Source organism: Gymnoscopelus braueri, assembly GCF_963280865.1.
Source record: "Gymnoscopelus braueri genome assembly, chromosome: 1".
NCBI lineage: Eukaryota > Metazoa > Chordata > Actinopteri > Myctophiformes > Myctophidae > Gymnoscopelus > Gymnoscopelus braueri.
This window is the reverse complement of record NC_137603.1, coordinates 11,389,022-11,414,967: the sequence shown is the minus strand read 5'-3', so window position 1 is coordinate 11,414,967 and position 25,946 is coordinate 11,389,022. Positions and strand designations below refer to the sequence as shown.

General features: G+C 42.0%; 3 protein-coding genes across 3 annotated transcripts in view; 1 reads left to right on the top strand and 2 right to left on the bottom strand.

The window, feature by feature from the left end:
* Nucleotides 1–1,524: 1,524 nt before the first annotated feature.
* On the bottom strand, nt 1,525–1,857 carry LOC308080014 (eukaryotic translation initiation factor 1b-like; the record flags this gene model as incomplete). The annotated part of the gene is made up of 1 exon (XM_080421700.1): nt 1,525–1,857. The coding sequence occupies one exon, from the start codon at nt 1,855–1,857 to the stop codon at nt 1,525–1,527; it is 333 nt and encodes a 110-aa protein (XP_080277826.1).
* Nucleotides 1,858–2,239: 382 nt separating this feature from the next.
* LOC308079929 (forkhead box protein D3-B-like) lies at nt 2,240–2,995 on the top strand (the record flags this gene model as incomplete). Its single annotated transcript, XM_080421586.1, is given in 3 exon segments — nt 2,240–2,898; nt 2,900–2,912; nt 2,915–2,995. Coding segments are annotated over 3 exon segments (753 nt in total).
* Nucleotides 2,996–19,967: 16,972 nt separating this feature from the next.
* Nucleotides 19,968–25,946, bottom strand: part of LOC308083301 (RNA polymerase II elongation factor ELL-like) — a 41,225-nt gene continuing 35,246 nt past the window's right edge. The window contains exons 8-12 of the mRNA XM_080425577.1: nt 25,155–25,617; nt 22,983–23,040; nt 22,566–22,737; nt 22,087–22,131; nt 19,968–21,907 (exon numbers count right to left, since the gene is read on the bottom strand). Of these exons, the coding sequence (XP_080281703.1) occupies nt 21,797–21,907; nt 22,087–22,131; nt 22,566–22,737; nt 22,983–23,040; nt 25,155–25,617 (849 nt within the window). The 3' untranslated portion in view covers nt 19,968–21,796. The remainder of the gene's footprint in view (nt 21,908–22,086; nt 22,132–22,565; nt 22,738–22,982; nt 23,041–25,154; nt 25,618–25,946) is intronic.

The following is a 25,946-nucleotide window of genomic DNA, read 5'->3' as shown; positions in this document are numbered from 1 at the left end:
GTCATAGCCAAAGCCTCGTTTTCACCAACAAGATGTTGTCTCCCTTTCACCCATTTATCCTGCTCCATGCACCACAGAGTATCTCTGGTTCTCAACGTTTCCTGGATGAGGTCCATTTGTCCTGGAGTTGCCTGTTCTTCTTAGCCAAATCCTCCTTTTCTAGTCTCTCCATCTCCCATTTTTCCTGCTCTGTGTGCTGAGGCGATTTGGTTCTTAATTCTTCTTGTACGTGGTGTCGTTGGTACTGGTGCTGTGTATTCTCCTGTGATTGTGATGAGTGATTCATTCTCAGATGGGCCTCTCTGATTGCAGAAACCACCTTTGAGGGTGGTAATCTCCTTCTCCTTCATCCCGTTTTGAAGTTCTAGGAGGTTCTTATACATTGCCTGAATGTGGTACTCTTTCACTGTGCTCTCCTCCTCCATGGCTTTGATCTTTCGTTCTGCAGAGAATAAAGCCAAATCTCCACGCGCCGATATCGGCCCGACTCGGCCGCGGAAGGCGTTGGAAATGGTCTCCTGTTGATAGCGCCGTGCCATCAGGTCGGGACTTCTAGGATACCGTTGATCAACGACCGAGCAGGTTCGGTTGTGTGTAGAACTCTATAGCAGTGGTTCACAAAATGGGGTCCAGGGACTCTCAGGGTTCCTTGACGGGTTCCAAATGGACTCTTACAGGTCTGTAAAGAATGGGAAACTCTCGGAGGTATGGAGGTACTTGAAATCACTGCTCTAGAGCAATCTACAGAACTCCTCTTCCCCCCTCTTCCCTCACCCTATCTCCCATTCTTTTGGGAGAATGTTACTGCGAGCCTCAATCTCTCCAGGCCTTTCAGCAGCTGGGAGAGTGAACTTGATTTGGCTTCAGTTATAACTGGGTAGGTGAGGACCTCAGTGTCTTCCGTGTCAGATTCAGATAGAAAACTCTGGTTCCTAACGTCGGATCTGGGGACCAACAGTCGAAATGGACCCTCACAGGTCGGTGAATGAACAAAATGGTCCCTTACGGGTCTGTAACTCTAGGAGCTTAATTAAGGATTTTACATTGTAGATTGGGATCCAGCAGTAAAAAAAAAAGGGCATCAAATGGGGGTCCGTGGCCTAATACTGTACATATCAAACTGGGAGGCCTTGAAATTAAGGTGGAGAATGACTGAACTAAATACTAGAACCCCAATCTACACTACACTCCCTGTAAAATCCTCAGTGCTTCTGGTGGCCCCGGGACACAACGTTGAGAACCAGTGATTTAATTGATTCAGGACTAGACAAGGAATGAGAGGAGTGGGTGGCCGCTAGAAGCCTCTAGAAGCCGTGGATTCAGAGCTGTTCCCCTCTGGTGATGGATTGGTGGTCTTTGAGGAACTGGCAGAACATCTAGAATAATGGTCCCCATAACTCTTAGTCTACAGAAGGAACCAAATGGACCCTTAAGGTTCTCTCGCTCTCAGAGTTACAGACCTGTAAGGGTCCATTTGGAACCCCCTCAAGGACCCCACTTTGAGAACCACTGATCTAGAAGCTTCTAGCCCCCGTGGATTCGGACTTGCTCCTCTTTGGCGATGGACTGCTCTTTGAGGAACTGTTTTATGTTGTTGCGCTGATCTCCCTGCAGCTGGATGACTTCACCGTACTCTGGATGTTCATTCACCGTCCCGTTGCAGGCAAAGGTCCTCCTGAAGGCCTTCATGAGCTTCTTCATGTCATATTGGGCAGAAATGCCCTGGACGGTAGTGATCATCTTCCTACCGTTGCGCTGCTGGATTCTGATGTGGATCAAGCCATCTTTGCCGGCTGAAATGTGATCACCATCATCTGCAAATGGGTCCTTTTCCTGTAGGTTCTGAATAGTGGACATTCAATAAAATTGGCTTAATTAGTTATTCACAGTTATCTATAACACTCAGTCCTCTTGTGCTTCTGTTATCCGTCTGCTAGCTGTGAGGTCGGGGGGCTCTATATATACTGATAATTTGTGACGTCATGATGAGGACCTGAGGAAGTGTGGTGCCCGGCGTGAAGTTGGTCGGATAGGTGGTTTTCCGACCGATAAGCCCATATACTATGGCATAGATGTAAATGGATACCCATCCGTATATGGGCACGTCTGGTGATGTCACGGCATATCACAAAGGATCTTATATAGCCCCCTCATCAACACCCACTCTTGGCTTACAGACAGACAGCGTAACGAGAACCAATAGTAGATCAGGTGATTAGATGAACTAATCGACAAAGCAATGGAAATGTACGGTTACTACACGATAACCCCCGACGGCTGCATTGAAGGACAGCCAGGGATGACCGTAAAGGCAGACGGTCAGGACCAGAGCGAAGTCGAAGTGTCCGAAGGTTCTTTCCAGAACCACCCAAACAACGGACCGGTGAAGCCACCTCTCTCCTATGTGGCCCTCATCAATATGGCCATCCACCAGAGCCCACAGAAAAAGCTCACCCTAGCTGGGATCTGCGAATTCATCTGTGACAACTTCCCCTACTACAAAGAGAGGTTTCCCGCTTGGCAAAAAACCATCAGTCATAATTTGTCTCTCAACGACTGTTTCATTAAGATGCCCTGGGAACCAGGCACCGGCAAGGGCAACTACTGGTCTGTGGACCCGCAGTCGTTGGACATGTTCAACGATGGAAGCTTTCTTAGGAGGAGGAGACGTTACAAGAAGCACCAGCCGGGCGTTCTCAAAGACCAAACAGCACTGGTGAATGGTTTTGGGCCGTACAGCATTGGGAATCCCTACGGGCAGCATTACGGCATCCAGCCGGCTGCCTACGCCCACCCTGCCACTATGCAGTATGCTTACTTGTCCCCCGGTGGCCCCACCATGCTCCCACAGACCGTTCTCTTCGTAAACTCGGAGGAGCTGAACGGAAAAGCTTTCAATACAGCTTAGCTTTAATCTCTGCAACTTCAGCCCAACAGCCTTGAGTGTGGCAGAGTGGCAGCCTCAGAGCCTCTGCCTGAAGACAGAAAAGCCTAATATCTCTTGGTGTCCCTTCCCGTGCGGGAGACCCGAGTTTGAATCCCGGGCATTACATGAGTACAGCGTCGGTGATCAAGTCAAGAGCCCTCGAGTCAACCATCGTCTATGATGAACATCGACGATGGTCATCAGGTCATCAGGTCCAGGGACCACCGAGGTAATGGACCCTTACGCGTGTGTAACAAATGGAAGCATTTTAACACGTTGAGTTAAAAAAGCACTGAGGAATTTGCAGTGTAGATTGGGGTTCCAGTATAGTTTAGTTCAGTGATTTCTCAACCTTTTTATTTTCAAGGACCCCCAGTTCATACAATTTCTTATGTCTGGGACATGTCTTTTGGAAGAAAGTGTACAGACCCCCATAAGGGTCCATTTGGGTCTGGGGGCCACCATGGGTCCAAAGAACCAGTGGCCTATGACAGCTGTGTTTTTACTCATATGCAGTAAGGAGGGTCGATCAGTGGAGCTCATGCCACCACGCCTTTCGGCATACTCATGTTGATGATATCAGTCTTGTCCAAAAATTGAGCTCCTCGTGGCTCTAGACTGGCCTACAGTGGCTCCTTTTCACTACAAGAACTATGCGAACCGTGACGAAATAACGTGGAAGTCCCATATACAACCTTTTGTTCTACATTCTTCTCAATAATCTTGGGAACTGACCTCCCATTTTTGTCTAAAGGAATCTAGGAACCTATTATTTCCCTACGGAACATACATTATTATGAAATTGTGTTATTTTACCTGGTGTGAGGGTGAGTTAAAAACGGTCCTGCATGTCTCATTCATGGCTTTTTCCGACTACAAGGACTAAGCGAACTCTTCAGTGTCGTGAAATGTATGTCACAGGGTTTGTTTCCATACACTATGGCTTGGTTTAAAATAAGGTCCTTAGAACCTAGATTGGACCCTGCCCAGGAGGTGGTACTAACCCTGAGTTCTGGGAACCCAAGATCTACAAGTTGTAGATCAGATTTTATTTTTTTCTGTACTTCCTCCTTCAGGGGTGGTTCTGCTTAAAATGGAAAGGTAAACAAAAATCCATGGCAGAACTTCATTGGAGTTCAGGAAAGTTTCAGGTTATGGACGGTTCTGGCCTGGGTTAACCTTCCTTCTAGTCGAAGTTAGGGTTGACCAGCTGGTCAACCCTAGCACACGGCACGTGAGAGAGGGGAGAAAGAAAAAAAATAGCAATAATTGTTTACCACATTTATTATGTTATTTATTATTGCCTTGATTTCATATTCAATGGTATATATAGCACATTTTGTTATTAATCTGCTGTAAATATCAGTATGGAATGTTGGCTGTATGCTACTTTAAAAGGCTTAAAAATGCATCTGCAGAGAACATTATGCAACAGGATAGATAGGCCTAGACCTAGATGGATGCATTTTGAAGAGTTGCTTTTAAAATAAGCGTGTGAATTGATGGTGATTTGGTTCAGTGCTTGAACTTGTATTTCTTGGAACGTCTTCTCTTAGTTGCCTACTACATTACTTCTTATTGGAACAGTTCCTCTAAAAAAAAATATCCCACAATTTTGTAACCCGGTGCCAATTTTCTAAGTGATCCTGGGCGCTACACTCCCCCCACCAGCCTAGGGAGCCCTGGGCCGAGCTCATGCCTCCTTCAATGCATGAGAGCCAACTGACCTTCTTGTCACCTGACAGGGGGGAGTTTCCCCGGTAGGACGTAGCGCGTGGAAGGAACACGTTATTCCAACCAGTTCCCTTCCCCTCCATCAGGCGCCCGGCTGTCATGGGGGAAGCGGTATAGCGACCAGAATTACTACATGTTTTTGTGAGGGTATTAACTACCCTAGGAGACACGGGGAGAACATGCAAACTCCACACAGAGTAGGCCATTTCGCCAACCCCACCTAGGGTATGGGCGCTGATGACGCTGAGGAGAAGACACGCCCCCAGCGCCCACAGCGTCCCCGGCGGGAATCGAACCCAGGACCTTAATCTAGCTGATAGGCGACAGCGCTATCGACTGCTCCACCGTGCCCCCGGAACAGTTCCTCTGATTGGTCAGTGAAAACAGTCGACAAAAAAGTCTTTTTTTAAACCAATTTTAGATAATTTGAACCACAAAAGAAGGCTGGGTGGAAATAGTTTTGGAATTGGTCCATTCGGTCGCCTCCAGACCTTTCGCCTCCTGGAAGGGCAAAGCTGGTAATTAAAACTAGGCAGGTTTGTTTGTTTTCTTTTGCACCCTTTTTTTTTACCCCAGAGTCCACTGGAATAATGTTTTTAGACATAATATAAGAATATAAGCCTGTATTTGGCTAAATAAACCTTTTACTTTTTACGCACACACACACGCACACACACGCACACACTTAATTTGTGGTCCAAACCATCTAAATACTGTGTAAGGCCCAGGTTTAAATTAATTAATTCAAATTCTTTTTTTTTTTTACATTCCTTTACATTCCTTTTTTCCAGTTTATTTTTGGGACCGGAAGTTCAAAGAAAGAAACCAATCCCGTTTGTCCATATTTCTTTACGCAGTCGTATGTCAGTACTTCCAAAACATTGCTTTAACCTGAAGAAATAATTCAGTTTCAGTGCTAACCCCAGTTAAATATGCAGCCATTTTTTTAATCTATAGGGCCCCAATCTATAGGCCTACTGTACAATCCTCAGTGTACAGTCATCTCTGAGTGTACACTGAGAATAGACACCCGCAGACACCCTTCTTCACTTGTTCAATACAGAATGACGTTTTATCTAATATGTGCAACGTTTCTGTCAAAAACCTTCTTGAAGCATCCTTTTCCAACTCGTGCGGTTCTTGTATTCTTGTATTCTTGTATTTGTTTTACTGAGGATAATGTTAGGAATAAGTTTAAAGTTAGGCATAGTTTTACTGAGGATACGTTTAGGAATAAGGTTAGGTTTAAGCATAGTTTTACTGAGGATACGTTTAGGAATATGGTTAAGTTTAGGCATAGTTTTACTGAGGTTACATTTAGGAATAAGGTTAGATTTAGGCATAGTTTTACTGAGGTTACATTTAGGAATAAGGTTAGGTTTAGGCTAGGCGACCATCAGAATCAGGTTTATTGTCACATCACAGGTTTACAAAGTAAAAAAGTGTGTGAAATTCGTTTTTGTACATCGTTCCTATCGCAACGTTATTTCCATAGAAAGAAGAGGGGGAGGAAGAAGAGGAGGGGGGGCAAGTGGGAAGGGAGATCAAACAAGAGAACAAAAAAAAACAAAACAAGTTATCTACATATTTACACTAGTACCTGAGATAAGATATGAAAAGGTGCGTGAGCTTAGCAGCAATGTATACTGTAGTGTGCATGATATACTTTAGTTAAGGTGCTTAGAAAAAAAAGAGCACAATAAAAGACAAAAGTCAGTGTGTTATACGGGATTAAGGTGCAAAATGTCAGTGCGTGTCGACCGCATAATCCACATAAGGTAGACTGACCCTGGTATAATCCGCAAGTAGTTCCATGAGGAAGAGCAAAGAAAAAGAGGGGGAGAAAAAAAAGTCACTTGTACCTGGTGTAATCCACAGGTGGGTCCAAGGAAGAGCTAAATCCAAGTCATTTTGTCCCTGGTATAATCCACAGATGTGTTCAAGGAAGAGCAAAAGGTCAGAGACCAGCTAGACCGTACCGCCTGTTATCAGGCTGCTGAACGAGGCTCATGCCTCATTCAGCAGTCTGACAGCAGCCGGATTAAAACTGCTCCAGGACCATAGACTGTATAACGAGAAAGAAATGACAAGTCATATTATACCAGGTGCTGTCTGTGTGTGTGTGTGTGTGTGTGTGTGTGTGTGTGTGTGTGTGTGTGTGTGTGTGTGTGTGATTGTTTTCATAGACCTGATTGCTTGTTTTTCGGATTGATGTTTTTCTCGCCAAACCTGGCAACATTGAATATGCGGCGCTAAACGCTAATAATGTTTTTTATATAAGTGGTGGCAAAATGTTTAGACACCAACGGGTCTTCCCAACAATAGCGAAGATTAAAGTCAGGGTGAACATGGCCAAATAATAACTTAATAGCCAAACTAGGTCTAGTGACGCACGCTAGCATTTAGGCTAACTTTGTTGCCTGTGGCCAAGTTGCACTGTCTGCAACTGTTGCAGTGTTGAAGGAGGGGAGCGGAGGGCGGTTACTGCGGAGGACGGGCCGTCTCCCCATTGGCTTAAAGGACAGGCAAAACGGGGAAGTGTCACCATTGGCTTTAAAGGAGTGAAGGACAGCCAGGATAGCCAATGATTGAAAACATGTTGAACATGACGCAAATATTTAGGATGACGATTAGGTCTGACTGTTCATAGACTCAGGCGCTCTTCGAACACCTGGTAAAAAGAATGGACTAAGCTACGCCCCGTTTCTACAGACCGTAAATGAAGCCGATTGTTCAGGAATTTCAAATCCGCCCATCTTTCAATATCGCGTCATATCACGTCAGATCCTGCAGAATGCAACCAGACCAGTATTGGTTGGGTAGCTTGTCAATCAAGAGCAGGGGGCGGGGAATGAATGCTATTGGTTGTGTAGCTTGTCAATCAAATCATCCCGCCCCTCCTAGAGCATAGCCTACTTTATCGTACATTTTTAAATAAATGGGACCATAATTTACCAAAACGCATATCATGATGATTGAAAGGAGACTTTAAATTAGCGACTGGAAGCATATAGTATTTATGACAATGTTTATTAAGGTAAGAAAATCAAGTCAAAAACCCATCAAGTCAAAAACCCATCCGCTTCCATTGAGATAAATTCTTTCAGACACCAGCAGGGGTAAAACAGCGAAACTACAGGCCGTTCATATGAACTGTCACTTGAACTCTCTCCCTTATTCGAGTCAATTTCAAAGCAGGAAGCTGGGCCCTTGTCCAGAGCCTGGTGGTGCTACTCTTGATGCTGCGGTAGGGCCCCTTGCCCGGTCCCGGTCGCGGTCGACCATTCCGAGGTCGTCGATTTTTGACCTGGGGTGAGTGTGTTTTGGGGCGAACGTTCTTGTATTCCACTCACTGGGTAGCAGTGGCTCAGGAGGTAGATTGGATGCTTGGGAATCGGAAGGTTCCTCGGTTCGATCCCTGGCTCCCCCTGGGTTAGTGTTGAAGTGTGTGTGTGAGCGCGTGCGCGTGTGCGTGCATGAATGGGTGAATGTAATTGTAAAACGCTTTGGATAAAGGTGCTATAGGATAAATGCACCATTTACACATTTGATTGGCCAAGCGTTGCGTGATGTAGTGACGAGGCGAAATTATATTATTATTTTGCTTAGCATTGATGAGCTTGTTTTCCTAAAAAGCTGTGCACTGAAAAGGCTGTCTGCTATCTGTTTAGATCAAACAGGGTGATAAGGCCTGAATGTAATGAGTACAGGTCGCAGGTCACACAGCTGCCAGCAGTAGAGTAAGCTTTTGTTTTATGGCTGTGCAGAGGAGAGAGATGTTTTAGCTCAGTAGAAGAGATCAAATGTATCATTGTTTTCCTTTAGCCAATTACAAGCTAACAGTCAGGGAAGAGCAAGTCGGTCTATCTGTGTGCTTTGCTGGTGTAGGATGTACAGTATGTGTATGTTGTGAATAAACACTGTCCCGTGTACAGTGGGTGGATAGAACTGCTCCGCTAGAAACGTAGTCCCAGGTGCCTAATCAGCATCCTGGAGGTTAGAAGAACCTGAGTGTGTGTGTGTGTGTGTGTTTGTGTGTACAATTGACTCAATGTTAAATGCTATAGAATATACTGTGTTGTGTGCATTACATACAGTTTACAAACAGTTTGAATCTAATAAGATTGGTATTTGGTGTGAATTAGAGACAGGTAAAGTATTGAAAATAATTACAAAGAACACTTCATTACAAATGATTTTTCAAGAGCACATATTAGAACATTTTTATGATGGAGGTATTTTGCATCCTAAAACTGAAGTGCATAAAGAGACAAGTAAGACATGAACAATGTATGAAACAAATACAGTGAACAAAGAAAATAAGGTACTTGTACTTGGGTTGGAAAGAAAAAAAATCAGTCAATAAAAAAAGAAAAGAAAAGAGAAGCGATGGCTGAAATACGATATCTTTCTCTTGAGTCAACCTACATACATTACAGGCAACCAGTGTTCAGTTCTGAACCCGTACACAACCCTGGATGAATGGAGACATCCTAAATGCCATCAAACTCAGAAACAAAATTTACTCTGAGTTCAGGAAATGCAAAGATGTGCAACTACTTGAAAGATGCAGAAATCAACGAAATGTAGTAAACAAATTGGTCAAAACTGCCAAAAACAATTTCTTAAATGAAAGCATTGAGGCAAACAAAAGCCACCCACAAAAGCTGTGGGAAGCGCTACAGAAATTGGGCTGCAACAACAAAATTCAAACCAAAGCTACAAACATCTGCATTATTTCAAGTGGCGTGCTCATTACCGACAAGCAAGCGGTAGCGAACTGTTTTAACAGCTTTTTACCACCATTGCAACCCAGTTGGTAAGCAAACTTCCTCAGCATTCAGGTTTGTACGGCTCTGACCACATCCATGCTCACTATGTTAAACTAGGGGCTAAAAAATACTCTTTTTCATTCAAACCAGTAAATGCTGATGATGTGCAGAAAAAACTACTCGCCCTCCAGCCAAACAAGGCCACCGGCCTTGACAATATCCCCACCAGATTCCTCAGAGACGCAGCTACTGCTATTGCCCCCATAGTAGCCCAAATCACAAACCTATCCATCAGCCAGTGTCACGTCCCACAGGATTTCAAGTTGGCAAGAGTAATCCCTCTGCATAAAAAAGGAAGCAAATTAGAACCTGGCAACTATAGGCCTGTTTCCATCCTTTGTTCCATCTCAAAGGTTGTAGAGCGATTAATTCAAGAACAAATCAACAGCTACCTCAGCGAGCATAAATTGTTGTTTGAATTCCAATCGGGTTTCAGAACCTCCCATTCCACTGACACATGCCTACTGTATCTGACCGACTACATCAAACGTGAGGTAGACGCGGGCAAATACTGCGGCATGGTCATGTTGGACCTCCAAAAAGCGTTCGACACTGTAAACCACTCAATTTTACTTGATAAGCTGAGGGCGATTGGTTTTGACTGCACATCACTAAACTGGATGAGATCTTACCTGGAGGGAAGAGAACAAGTGGTTGACATCAACGGAACCATGTCCTCATCCCTCCCGGTGAGCTGTGGGGTTCCTCAGGGCAGCATTCTAGGGCCGTTACTGTTTCTTCTATACATTAACGACATGAGTGCTGCCTGTAACTGCAAATTGTTCCTGTTCGCTGATGACTCTGCACTCCTGATCTCGGGAGAGGACAAGTTGCAAGTTGAGGAGGCGCTCAGCTCCGAACTCTCAAAAATCCGTACTTGGCTTACCGATAACAAACTGTCACTACACCTTGGGAAAACTGAATCCATTCTCTTTGGGACCAAACATTCCCTCAGACAGATGGATGTAAATGATTTCAAGGTCAAAGTCGATGACACAATTATCTCTAGCAAAGAAGAGATTACCTATTTGGGTTGTGTTCTTGACAAATACCTGACAGGTGAAAGCATGGCTACAAAGGTGGTCAAAAGAGTAAACCAGAGAACCAAATTTATGGGCAGAGTTTCCTCTTTTGTCAACCCTCAGGCCCTCAGGACCCTCTCTGGGGCCCTGATTCAACCATAGTCAACTTTTTGACTATGCTTGCACCTCCTGGTACTCCAACACCTCAGTGTCACTGAAGACTAAGCTTCAAACCTCCCAAAACAAACTGATTCGGCTACTCCTCGGATTGGGGCCCATGACCCACCTTTCTCCCACCCATTTTGCCAGCCTAGGCTGGCTCAGGGTGGAAGACAGGGTTAAACAACTAAAAATGGGACTGGCCTTCAAAATTGTAAATGCAAATTTGCCCGATATGCCCCCTATTCCCGCATATCCGAGTAAATACCTCCAAAAGGTTAGCGACACCCACAGTCACAATACCAGAGGGAGCGTTAACAACAATTTGGTACCACCCACCCATAAAACAAACATGGGCAAATTCTCCTTCTACAGCACTGCCACCCAGGATTGGAATAGTCTAACTCCATCCCTCAAAAAATGCAGTTCGCTGGGCTCATTTAAAAGAGCCTTAAAAAATCACCTTTCAGGAGGCCAAAGGAGGAGGTACAGTAGTACCATTTTCCCGTTAGACAGCAGACCCTCCCCCCCCTGTTCTTGTACATATTTTTTTTTCCCCCTCTTTTTTATTTTTTTGTTGTACATAGTGTTATTTTTTTTGCTGTTTATTTTGTAATGATATTTGAACTGTGGTGCCACTATATATGCCTATGAATTAAATACCAAGGCCCTCATTGGAAACAAGTCCGCAAGGACTTTTATGAACGGACCTGTTAGACAAAGTATTTTAAATGTAACTGTGCTGTTTTACATTTTTTTGCCTAATAAAATATTCAATCAATATTCAATCAATCAGCTATACTTTTCCTGCACTTGACTTTCACAATATACGTAGATTGATATTGATGTTTTTAATTGTGATGATGAACATGATTGTTTTGATGTCATTAACTTGTTGATTTGTTCCCTTAGGCCTGACCTTGTTGAAGTGCCATTAGAAAATTGTGAATATATGTTTTTTTCTTACCCCAGAAACAGCTATGTTCCGCTTGTTGGAGAAGAATGGTATTCATAAGTTTCTGAGTAATTGCTGTTTTGGAAAAAGTACTACTGGTGACTTGTTGATGTTGATGATGTTTTATCAGCATTTTTTTCCCCTGAAATTTGTGTTTGGGCTCATGGTCTTGATTATACAGTTAAGACTGGGATGCTTGCATGTGTTAACAAATATTGGTTTATAGTGGAAGTTACTGCTGCTGTTCGGAAATTCTGTGACACCTGGAGACCTGCAGTTACCACTTGATGCCCACAGTGACCGCCCCTTTTGAGCACATCATGTTAGATTATACGCTGACCACTTGTGAAAATGGTAAGACACACACATGTTGATCGTCATTGATTGCCTCAGTCTGACGCCTGGCCATGAGACACTGATGCTGAGAATGTGGCTAAAATTCTAGTATGTGCCTTGATTCTCCTTGTCACACATTTCACGTTTCACGTGCAAAGAGAATAAAAATGTTGCTGCCTTCCTCAAAGTTCCACAGCATTTTCATTGTTCCTGTCACCCTCAAAGTAATGGGCTGGCCCAGTTGAGAAGTTGAACCGTACATACTGGGAAGAATGATGGGTGAGACAGGGTTAAATTGGATAAAGGCACTTCCACTGGTGTTATTTTAGGCTGGGATGAGACTCTATACTAAGACGGGGATATCCACATTTGTTCGGGATGCCACCAAACAAATAGAGCCAAGCATTAGATTAGATGAGTCCTTATTTGACGGTGACACTTGCTTCCGCTAGACTTAAAAACTGGAGTCCATAAATTAAGCAAGGATTTCCATGTCGGTAGTGCTCTGATTATTGCTACTAAACTAAAACAAAACTGTATACTGTTGTAACGTTTTTGACTGTGTAATCATTAGTAGTGCAGTCATTATGCATCTCAGACACAACAGGGTTTTACATTCATAGCAAACAATATAAGCCCAATAATCAAGTATAGGCCTTACGTGTTTAATATAGGTGGGTAAAACTCCATCTGCAACCTATACAATTAGGCATAAAGAACATGCACTACAGTACACTGTAATGCATTATCATGTTCTTTATGCCTAATTTTCTAGTGTTTTATTTTGTCCACGAGAGGGCACTTTTTATTGCATTTTGATGTGATAGTGAGACATGCTTGGTTCATAGAAGTAGCAGACTGGAACTCAACACAGATAAGATGATGTCCTGATGTAGCTACTATCAGAGAGACAAACTCTTGTGAAGAAAAGGTTTAATAAAGTGACCTGGAAGATTCAATCACTTTACTGCTTTGGAAATGTATTCAATAACTTTGCAATAGTCATGTCAGATTATGGTAAAATCAGCAATCACCTGATCTGCTAGTCATTCCCAGGATGAGTCACATATTGATGTTGTTGTCATAATGATCTGTCATTCCACCATTTAATCCAACCTGTTATTATGATCGTGCTGCTTGCACATGTTGTGGTAGCATCTTTTGATTATACGCTGAGGAAGGCCTGTGGGCCGAAACGTCCGGTTGACGCTGCTGCTGGGGAGCTATGACCTAAAATAAATAAGAGCCTAAATGGACTTAAGTGAGTGCTGGTATTCTTTTCTGTGAGCATCTTTAATCCCACAAGATCTTATCAGTGATGGAAGAAGTACTCACATGTTTTACTTAAGTAAAAGTATCAATACTGCAATGTAGATATACTCTGTTACTCTTCTACTGTTACAAGTAGAAGTCTCGTTTTCAAAATGTACTCGAGTAAAAGTACAAAAGTATCGTCATCAAAATATACTTAAATGCCAAAAGTTTAAGAACTCATTGTGCAGAATGTTCAAAATGTATTAAAAAAATCTTTTGAAAATAGGCGATCTACAAGCTCACGATGCATCGCCAGCTTGTAGATCTGCTTTCTTCAAATGTCCGAAATATATGAAGTGAAGTGGTTAGTGTGTTTGGTAATAATAATCTAAATCTACAAAGTAACTAAAGTTTTCATACAATTGTAGTAAAAGTACAATATCCAATATTTTCTCTGAGAAGTAATGGAGTAGAAGTAAAAGTACCTCAAAATTGTACTTAAGTAAATGTACCACTGGAAATTCATTCTATGTATTTATCATTACTCATGCTTGCTCATGTCTTTTCTATTCAAGCTATTCTGCTTGCACAACTTCCTGTATTTTTGTGTTGAAAGACGGTGTGCCTAGACTGTACACAACAAACAATGAACTATGCCACTTAACCACATGAGCCCTAGCATCCCTATTGTGGGTCCAACATTCAATCTAGTCATTCCATGACTAGATTCCATTATCATTCATATATATATATGGAATCTAGTCACACAATCACATGTGTAATTTAAATAACAGATTTAACTCTACACATGCTGCTGAACAGTTGAAGGAGCAGAAAGTGATATTTTCTTTTGTTAAAATAAGTGTGAAATAGCTTTACATTCTGTTAGTAAACATTGCTATATTATTAGTTCAGTAACAGGGTCCCCCTTTCTCTCCACCTAATTAGAAAACAGAAAACGCATTTTCAGGTTAGAATACCAATGTTATCCAATCAGGAAAGAACACATACAGGATACAGGCTAAACAAGTTCAAATTGGAAGTGGGGGGGGGGGGGGGGGGGGTGGAATTGTTAACACACCTGGAAATGTATTTTCTGTTTATTAAAGAGCTGGAGAGACGGGGAGACCCCTGTTACTGAGCAAACACTCTATAGCAATGATTACTATCACAATATAGAGCTTTAACTTTTAAACAAAAACCTGTATTAACACGTAAATATCTATATATATCACTTAAAGCCCCTTTAAATAAAAGGCAATCTAGTGAAACATTTAGTCTTAACTAACCACATTAACCTGTGTCCCTATTGTGGGCATGTCATTATAGGGGAAAATCTCCAAAAAAGCGAACCCATTGAAAAATAGCGAAAATCTACAACCTTGTAGATTGGTTGTTATCGCTATTTGTCATAAGAATATCGTTGCCGTCAGGCAGAAACCTTGTATCTCCATGTTTCTTTTATGAATGCCCTACTTCAATGTAGCACAAAAGTAGTGAAAATAGCCGATCTACAGAGCTTGTATATCGGCCATTTTCACCATCTTAAAATATTTTTCAAATAGTTTCGGACATGCACGGTTTCCACCCGACGGCGACGATATAGAGCTTATGTGGTGCAACCTGTGTAAAGTTTATTACTCTTGAACAAAAGATAAATTATACATTAAAGTCCAGACTACCTTGAGAAAATGCTGTTTTTATTACATTGTCATTTCTCCAGCCATCACCCGATTCAAAGTTCATGACATGATGTAATCTAAACAACTTGGTACTTAACATGAAACACATGAAAACAAATCAAAGCCAACCGTTTGTCATCATCTGTGGCCGAAATAAGGAGATAAATGACTAGAAATTTGATTTTTGGGCCAATATACAAAATAAATCAAGTAAGCATGAACTAAAAACATACACTTTATTTGGAACCAGCGGGGACACTTTGATACAAAAATACATAATTGTTACGTAGTAGTTAGACCAGATGTTTTGTGCTGAAAGTTTTTCTTCCTTCGACCTGCTGCTACACTGAAATCTCCTCGGAATTGGCTTTTTTAGACTACGAAGGGTTAATCCAGAACTTTCCAGAACCTGAAACTTTCCAGAACCAGTTTCCATAACCAGAACTATCCCTGCCATAAAAAAAAAACTCATAAAAGAAGTGAAAATAGTCAATCTACAAGCTCACCACACGCATTGTGAGAGCATGTAAATAGGCAATTTTCACTATACCAGAACTCTGGGTTAGTACCACCTCCTGAGCAGGGCACAAACTAGGTTCTAGGAACCTTATTTGAAACCAAGCCTTAGCGTATGGAAACAAACCCAGAACCCGTGAAAATACGTTCCACGAGACTGAAGGGTTCGCTTAGTCCTTGTAGTCGAAAAAAGCCACGAATGAGACATGCAGGACCATTTTTAACTCACCCTCACACCGGGTAAAATAACACAATTTCATAATGTCGTCATTTTCCATAGGGAATCCTAGATAAAAATGTGAGGTCAGTTCCCACGATTATTGAGAAGAATATGGAACTAAGGGTTGTATACAGGATGTTATTTTGCCGTCGTCTCGGGGCCCTTGGCGGGGTCGGCCTTTTTCTGCTTCTGTCGCATCACCTCTGCATCCCTTTGAAAGAAGAAGAAGAAGAATACAGGACGTGAGATAGAGCAGTTTGAGCTACAGAATAAACATAGTATACTGTTGTTTAAAATGCAACATAATTATATACAATATGAAGTGGAGGCTCCTTGCTTCATCTCCCTCAGCTTAAGGGTTCTTGGCCTGAAAAACGGCTCAAGTAATTCATTCTCAACCTTTTTTAATTCAAGGAACCACAGCTTGACACTGCAAAATGAGTTCAAATAAATTAACTGGAACAGGTGTGCAAAGCTTCTGGAAACCCAGGACTACAGTTATGCACAGAGCCTGGTGTAATACATTTATTGTACATGTCATTTTGACAAATAAATAACATGTTCCTACAGTACCTCTCCTTACGAGCAGCAGCGGACAGGCCATCCTCTTCCTTCTTCTTTTTACTCGAATCACCACCACCATTTTTCTTGGCATTCTTGGCGCGTGCAAGTTCACGCTGGTTTCCTCCTACACAACAAACAAAAACAATAAGTGACCCAACAACACAAAAAAATATAAAAGGGCAATAACTATGATAATCACATAGGTGAAGTGAAGAGAGAACAATGTAGTGCCTCAAAGAAACTAGGATACCAGGTAAACAATGGATCTAGCATTTGACTAAACAACATGCTACCTAAACTAGGATATTGAAAAAAAACTAATCTAAGAAAACAAAAACATGAGAAACATTACAATTTAACCACCATAAACATTTTGGGAGTGTCAATTTTAGGTGAAACATTTCTAAGAATGTATAGACAAAATAGCAGATCTACAAGCTCAAAACGCATCAAGCCACTACTCTTTTTTTAATAGAGCTTTAACAAAACAATAAAAGCAAGTTGTTCAGTTACTTAAGTGAGTTGAGTTATTCAAAGAAAATGATCAGTGATCAATCAATTAATTGATCACCTAATTATTAGCATCTCATTATTATTAAATACATTATTTTTCTTTTTTTTAGTGTTGTGCTTTATAAACTTGTATGAACACTGATGACAACAACAGCCGACGTGGCAGGGGGGCGCTGTTGAGCAGCTCAGACAATAACACTGTAGACGAAATAAACACTGATCAAACGGAACAACACCGTCCGCCACTAATAACACTAATAACACCCGATATGATCGAATATAGATGCATCGTCTCCCTGCTGTGGGTTTAATGCACATCGGGCGGTGTTCAGTATGTAAAGAACATGTAGGCTACACATCCTGTGTTACAGGATTGTCTTTAAACGCCGTCATGTCGCCTTGTGAGGACCAACAAAGTCATCAAATCGCCTTTTTTAAATCAACAAAGTAATCAAATCGCCTTTTTTAAATCCATGTATAGAATTAGACTATTTCCAATTACACTGGCGTGTGAGAAAATATAAATAAATCAAAACAACTGGCTTTTAAACGGTGCGTTCCGTGAAAAAAACCAAACATACATTGCTTGTATTTATGCTCCGTCGTAGGACGGTAAATAGCAGTTCTACAAGCTCACAACATGTCACACCCGTGACGCACTGTGAGCTTGTAGATCTGCTATTTTTTGGCTCGTCCAAGTCTCTATTCCAGCAAATAGACGGACGCCATGTTCATTAACTACTGCTGCCGAGGCGGTCATGGTGATCCAATCGATTTAAAAACGACACGACGAATCGACAAACAAATCCCTTAGCGATATAAAGACATAAGGTACCCACTCGTCATGTTGTGTAGTTGATTGTTGTTTGGTAACGTTGTCGGTTGAAATCCCAGCAAAGAGGGCCGCTCTCTCACTGGTGTGTCGTGCTCTCTCTCCCTCTTGACTATGGGTGCGTTCGGAAATACAGCACTGAGCGCACTGGCCAATACAAACTAATAGGCGAGTGCGCTCCGGTGTGCAATATCCGAACGCACCCTATGTAAGTCTGACGGTGCGTCAATGGGGAGGGGGATCTCGCGAGATCTGCTGCAATTGAAGACGTCATCATTTTCACGTCATTCATGAATCAGTTCCAAGGATAGTCTCTCTCTGTGTGTGTGTGTGTGTGTGTGTGTGTGTGTGTGTGTGTGTGTGTGTGTGTGTGTGTGTGTGTGTGTGTGTGTGTGTGTGTGTGTGTGCGCGTGCGTGCGTGTGCGTGTGCGTGTGTGTGCGTGCGTGTGTGTGTGTGTGTGCACCCACGCAACTACTCTTTAAGAATATTTAAAGAAAATCACATTGAAAAGGTTACCCAGTATGACTTTAAGAAGAAATAAGTGATTACAGTTCTTGGTGTCATACTATTTTAACACATTTCATTGACAGAAAAAAAAAGTTGAATTTCAAGTATGCGCAACAAACAGTAGAAAACGCAAAAGGGTGTTTTGCCTTAAACAATGAAAACTCAAAACCCAGATCACCTTGAGGAATGTTTTATTGTTTTCTGTTTTTATTTGAACTCCAGCACAACAGAAATTATAACATTTTTAAAATGCAGTTAAAAAAAATGCAACAGAATGCATATCGTTGCTGTTGGGGCAGAAACCTCTTATCTCCATATTTCAACTTTGTTTTGTTTTGTTAAATGAATGGCCTGCCGTCATTCATTCTAGTGTCACACAAAAGTAGCAAAGATACCCCATCTACAAGCTTGAAGATATGCTATTTTCTTTAAAGTGAAAGTGATTAAGTGTGTGGGTTTTTATAAATACTGAACCAATGAAAAGTATTAACAAGGATCCATTGGACGTTATTTTTTCCATTGAAAAAAAAAAAAAAAGGTTTTGGACATTTGTAAAATGCAGTTAATAAATAATGCAAAATAATTCTCTCCTACAACCTGTGCATGAAATGGAGATTATATTTCCCTAAAAATGTTAACAAATAAAAACATTAAGTGCAGTGATTTTCAACCTTTTGAATTTCAAGGACACTCAGTTTGATTATATATATTTCTTAAATCTCTGGGATCACTGGAAAAAGCCAGGTCTGATCAGCTCAGAGACAGGTGCGTAGGCAGGGATCAGACGTCTAGAATACAATAAAATGACCCGCACACCGTCTACACTTGCACAATAAAGACAACTTTATTTAGGCAACGTTTGGGTCAATGGACCTTCTTCAGGCATCAGATGCATCAGTTGTCCTTATTTTGCGAGTGTATCACTGTAAAATCCTCAGTGTTAACGCTGAGAGTCTACAAATGGAACCAAATGAGTTACAGACCTCTTAAGGCAGTGGTTCTCAAACCTTTTCATGTCAAGGACCCCCAAATTGACACATATTAGCCTCCAGACCCCCATTTGAAAAGATACGCCAGGGACCGCCTGTTTGACATGCATTAGGGCTACGGACCCCCATTTAATGGCATTTCTATCTCTGGGACCCCCTGGAACTCCCCCGGACCCACTTTGAGAACCACTGCCTTAGGGTCCATTTGGACCCCTGGTGGTTGCTGGACCCGACGGTGCAATCCAGTGATCTAGTGTGCACTCTTCTGAGGACCCAAAAAAACTAAACATGAACCATTTATTATTCTCATCGTTGTTATCGTTATTAACGATTAGAAGACTTTCACTGATGAATGTAATCTTCCTTTAGTGATTTTTGCTTGTAGATCTGTCCTTTTTATTAGACTCAAGTGGTTCTTTCATCAGCCATGACAAAATCCACAGTTCATTAAGATCTGCAATCAACTGTTAATTAACATCTGCAATCAACTGTTAATTACCTTAATTAAGATCTTCAATCAACTGCTGTGTGGCACTTAATTAAACACTATTACACTGATGATCTCCACAATCCATATCCCCCCCCCCCCCCCCCTCCAGTGGTGGACAAAGTACTCAACCCCAGTCCTTGAATCAAAGTATAGATTCTGAAGTGAAAGTTGAAAATGGCAGGCTATGGATATTGTATGTGTTGTGGATACTGTGACATTGGTGGTTTGCTTGGAAATTCACTACTAGAAAAGTCTAACTTCCCTCAACTGACTGATGGACATTCAGTAGAATACAATCTGCAGCCTACAAGTAGTCATTGTCTTTCCTTATAACAGTCTGGATTAATGCAAAACTGCCGTCCCTAGCCAGAATGTAAGCCTGAGAATTGTAGTCGATTGGTAGGCGGTCCTTTATTTTCTTACTCTATGGATAAATTAGTACCCTTTCACGGTCCGTTGATGCTTCATATACATGAGTAAAACTCGCTGGACTCATTTTGAAATCTTTGGAACAAAAAAAAAATATGTCTATAAGATTTAGAATAGGGAAAACAACTCCGTGACCCTGGGGGGTAACGGAAGAGACGTCATACTTCGGTGCTCTATTCGGAACCCGTCATCTCCTCCTGCTTACAAACGCTACAAATATGACATCACACTTCAGGCCCAGGACAGAGGAACACATCATACAAAAAAGAAGAAGAAAAAAAAAGAAAGTGTCTCATAATAAATACATCAGTAGTTTAAAGCATTAAAAAGTTAGAATGTAGTGTAATGTAGGGCCTTTGAAAACACTTACTACTAGACTTGGGGGCTAAGGTCATGCAGGGAAATTGTTTCAGATTTTGATCCTAAATCCCATTGTTCTGGGAAAAAATGTCTTCTGTGTATTTCTGTGCCTGATGATGTCAAATGTGGTGTTTCGCGTAATCGTCCATAAGGAATGTACACTTGATGACATGAAACCACGCGTTTGACATAATCGGGTGTACACTTTCGCATTTCACGGAGGAATACACAGAAGACAGTAGGGTAATTTTACATCAAATATGTGATATTTCCCTTAAAATGGGAGGAAGGCACATGTCAAATGTCTCCCTGCACCAAACCAGTGCATCAGTCACCAAGGCTAGCCTCCATGTTGGTCCCTTTAGTTGTCATTCAAAAGAGAAGGGAATGGTCAATAAATACTTTCTATCTTTGTAACAAAACCTTAAAAGGAACACCCATTTTCAACCTAACTTGATATAATTGGTCCTCCTCAACAATTATATCATTATATATTTGTTATATTTGTCAATATAACACATTATATTCATCTTCCATTATGAAAGTAAAGTTAAATATTGCAAAAACATGTTAAAAAAAAGAAAATAAATGGAGCAAATTGGTCAATTACAATTGTGATTATAAATGACCGCTCCAAATTTCCGCCAGCAGTTTACAAGACTATCCACGGACAGAAATACAAGACACACAGGGGTGAAAACAGCTCTCCCCCCTTGACTTTGGCCTGACGTTGATAATGAACTGAGGGTTTTTACTGGGTGTCCAAATTACAGACTTGATAAGAGGACATATTTTATACCTTTATCATACTTTGTTGCTGTCGGGCAGAAACCTTGTATCTCTATATTTTACATTTTAATGTAATACATTAATGCCCAACAGTATCACACAAAAAGTAGCAAAAATAGCCGATCTACAAGCGCTATGAGGTTGTATGTTATTCTTTGTTTTGAGACATATTTTAATAGTGAAAGTGGTTTAGTGTCTGTGGGTTTTATAAATATTGAACTAATGAAAAGCATTCAAAAGAGCTTGTGATTAAGTAGATTGGAAGACGGTTCTTTTTTTCCCTGAAAAAGTAACACTTTTGGACATACAAGATTTGCACCCGACAGCAACAACTTGCAAAACAATGAATGACCGGTTATAAACAGGACTCCAGGCTGAACGGAGCGTCAAGGCGTGGCCCCAGTAACTGGAAAAACCTTTGACCTTTTTTCTCCCTCATTAGGGACAATGCCTGTACTTCACACTCTGTGGTCCGATAGCTACTGTATTCTTTAAAAAAAAAGAAGCTTTGTGTATCAGTAAAATATCTCACCAAATGGACTCGTAAGGGTCCATCTAGCTCCAATTGTACACACAAAGGTACAGACCTGTAAGAGTAGGACATCGTAATCTGTGATGGTAAGTTTTAAGTGAGACAGTTTTTTGTGGATGTAGGACAGTTTTTCATGGAGGTACTCGCAGCGCTGCTAGGAGGCATTGTGCAGAACATCATAATCTGTGATGAGGCGTTTGATGTGGGACAGTTTTTCGTGGAGGTACTGGCAGTGCCTTTTCTCTGCCCGTGAGTCTGGGAACGTCTGTACGGATGAGAGAAACCAGAGGTTTTCAACATAAATTGATCCCTCTGTGTGCGTGCGTGCGTGCACGTTGCTGCAAGGACATCTGAATGTCCCTCCAGGCATCCATAAAGGTTAATCTTATTTTATCTTAATGTGTATTTGTACATTTATTCAAATTCAAAGATAACATCACATACCTTTCTATACTTTGTGTACTTCTCCAGTATTTGGTCTTCTAGTATCTAGATGGTACAAAACATTAAACAATCAATTGTTATTATTCACTTTAAAAAGTGCTTTTCGCGTTCCAGCGTTCTCAGCATCCTCGGTGTACAGCGACTCAAGCTGAAAACAGTTGAACTTTTGGGAGAGGAGTGATGCTCATCAATGTCACTTTTCTATACAGAGGGTTGGAGAAAACACGCCCACAGTCACTGAGCAGAGGCGTCTGGCTCAGTGCACACGTAGCTCTGGACATGATGTCCAAAGCACTCCTTCACTCAAAGAACACTTTTGTGGACACACATAGCCCCCAATATTTCTGTATGTGTGTACCATTATGTTCTTGTGTTCAGGGGACAGTATATGAGTATATACAGTATTATTTCTATAGTATGTGAACCTTTTATTCTTGCGTTCCCGGGGACAGTATACGTATTATTTCTATAGTGTGTACCTTATATTCTTGCGTTCCCGGTGACAGCGTTTTGATTTTGTGTCCCAGCTGAACAAACAGGTGTGTGACGGTGGCGATTCTGGAGTGTAGGTCTTTGTACTCGTCATATTCTGCACAGAAGTCGTCCTGGTAGAGCTGACGCTGCTCCACGCTGGTGATGGTCAGATATGTCCTATATGGGGCGACATGGAACATGAGTGATGTGACAATAAAGTTGATGATGGCTGATGGCCGTTTCTCCTTCCATCCTGAAGATGGCAGTATTGTGCCATTATAGTGTTTCTTTGCTATGCCTAGAGATGAGATTTGCCATCAACATACAATAAACAGCATATTTAAATGTGCACTTGTGCAGTGATACAACATGAAAAAAAAAATCTATCAATCAATCAATTAATCAATCCTGTTTGTACTCACGTCAGGTAATCTGGCTTGCCTTGGAGTGGTGAGCTCACACAGTTTGTGATGTCGGGATCTGAAAAAACACACACAGATGATGATATAAACTAACTCAACAGGACTGTGATGACCAATGACACTTTGTCAGTTAGCTAAAGATAGCTTTATTTTCATCTGCTAAACGCTCACTTTAGCTAACGCTCACACAAAGCTAAAGATCTTTTAGCTTTGTGACAATAAAGCTAGAGAGCTTTATTGTCCACACAACTAAAACAAGGCTAAATGCTCGGTTAGCTAAATATAGCTTTATTACCAACACAAGGTTTTAGACACCTGGAGGTGTTTTTGAAACAACCAGCCACAAAACAAAAACACACCCTATGACCCAGGAGAGAATGAAAATGAGACTGTGGTTGTACTGGGCAGCCACCAGGTGTCACTGTGTGACACTGTGGTTGCACTCATAGACATATAAAGGTAGACGCCTCCTCTGGCTCTGAAGCGTCTGTATGGCGGGCGTGCTTCCGCTTCCGGGGGGCGCAGCTGGAAATGTCCGCGTGCATCACAGAAGGGGGCGTTCAGTAGGCCAATCAGAGGCAGGTGAGGGGGCGAGACAACTAGATTCTGACAAGTCCTGGAAAAGATGCGCTGTGATTGGCCAGTAGTCAACACGCTGTGATTGGCCAGTGCCTGTACCCCCGGAAATATGGCGGCCACCATACGAAACAGGTCGCTCCGACGAACTGGAGAGGCCAATGAGGTATCTAGGTTTCTATATCTATGGTTGCACTGGGCAGGTTATTTTTTCCCCCATTTCCTGTAAAGGTTTTGGACATACAAGGTTTCCCCCAGACAGCGACGCAAACAAAAAGAACACAGACAGGACTTATGGGTATTACGTGTACAGACGGCCGGTAAAATAAACACTCACTCAGAGAGACCACACACACAACTGTGATTGGTCAACAGCTCAGCACAAGCTGTGGTAATGTGTTATTTTGTGGCAATGTGTTATTTTTGTGTGCAATGAGACTCAGGCGTGCCATGAGTCATTTCACAGCAGAGATCATAGCATAAGGTGTTTTTAGTGGCGGTAGCTATATATACACAGATTATGCACTCGAGTAAAATTTTAACCGGCCATTCTAAAGAATACTGCAGCATTTGGTACTGTAAGTACCAAAAATATGCCTCATTGGTGAGACATATTTTGCAGAAACCTGCCTACCAGTGACATCATCAATGGGGATTCCAAGCTAATATAAACTACAGCCTGTCTCTTCCTGGCATGCTAAAATGGAAGCCATTGTTCTTGCATCAATAAAAAATACAATAAAAAGCTTGAAATATTCTTTGAAATGACCAAACCTGCCTAATGATGTCACTGGTAGGCAGGTTCCTGAACTGTCCACAGCCCTCTGAGACACAGAGTGAGCAGACCTAAATGGTGCTTCTTATAATGAAAATTATAGTGAGTAAGTTGAAATGGGTGATGTGCTCCTTTAAGTGAAACAAATTATCTGAGTACTTCCTTCCAAGTGACGTCATAATAACACATAAGTTACATTAACCTACGTTAGGCGTTTTCAAAGCGCAAGCTGCTGCCACATCGTGACACATGAGAATGTGATATTCACAGGAAAACAGGCCCGGTCCGGAAGCAATAAACTCTAATCACTCATCTCTATACCCGACCAGACGCAACTCCTCCCACATGGGCGGAGTTACCTTCACACACAAAGACAGGAAAGATTTCAAGCTTTAAACAGGAAATGCAAATATGGATTTCTGCAGCTCCCTGGCTCCCACTCTATTGTGTTTCTATCTCCTTTATAAAGTAGAAAGTTTAACATAACTATAGAGTTATGCCTAAGGCAGTGTAAGACAGTGGTTCTCAAAGTGCTGGGGCCCCAGAGGAGATTCCAGGGGGTCCTCAGCAAAATGTGTTAATATAGCACACTTTAACCCTATATGCATCAGCTATTTGAAAATAGCCGATCCAGATCACAACGCGTCGCATCACCATGACTAAAAGGCAAAGCTAAAACAATCAATCAATCAGTGGTTCTCAAAGTGGGGTTCTAAATGGATCCTTACAGGTCTGTAACTCTGAGTTTTGGGGTCCTTGAAGTTTGAGAACCACTGAAATAAACAAACAAACAAACAAGCAAACAAATAAATAACTCTTACTGTCCAGTTTGTCAGGGTTGTGCTTAAGTTCAGGGCTACTCTCTAAGCATCCAGGGTTGTTTTTTAACCGCTCTCTCTCCTTGTCTTTGTGCTTTTTGGATTTCCTCTTCCTGTGTTCTGAGTCGCCCGGCAGCGCCCTCTTCTGTGCGCCCGCGGTGGGGCCTCCTTGCCTAGCACTGTCTGAAACGCAGAGCGGCGTGTCCGGGGAACTAGACAGTTTGTGCATAGGTGGTGGGGAGACGCCATTTTGGCTGCCAGCGTGGTTACTGGTCCTCTGAAACGCAGTGTCTGTGAGGAAACTGGCGTTGAGCGGAGTGGGCGTGGGCGTCGCAGGGTCCTGCCCACCTTGGGAGATCAACGGTTGGTTGGCGGGCGGCGGCTGCGGTCGCAGCGTCTGGTTCGCTGGTCGCTGTCTCTTAGCGGCCAGGCTGTCCTGCTGCGCGTCTGAAGGCACTGGACGTTTCTGCGAGATGAAATTAAATCCAAAAAGTGGAACTTCATTACAAATGTTTACATTTAGCAGATGTTCATGTTCATAACCAGATCGAAACAAAACGTTGCTGTCGGGTGTATGTCCAAAAAAATACTTTTCAGAAAATGCAAATAAGAACCAATGTAGTTATTCTTTAGTAACAAGTTCTTGCTAATACTTTGGTTCAGCATTTATAAAACCAACAGACACACTTACACACTTTCACTTTAAAAATTTACAAAAATTGTGTAAGCAGCCAATCTACAAGCTCACAACACGTTGCATTGCAGCGCATTGAGTGTGTGTGTAGATTGACTATT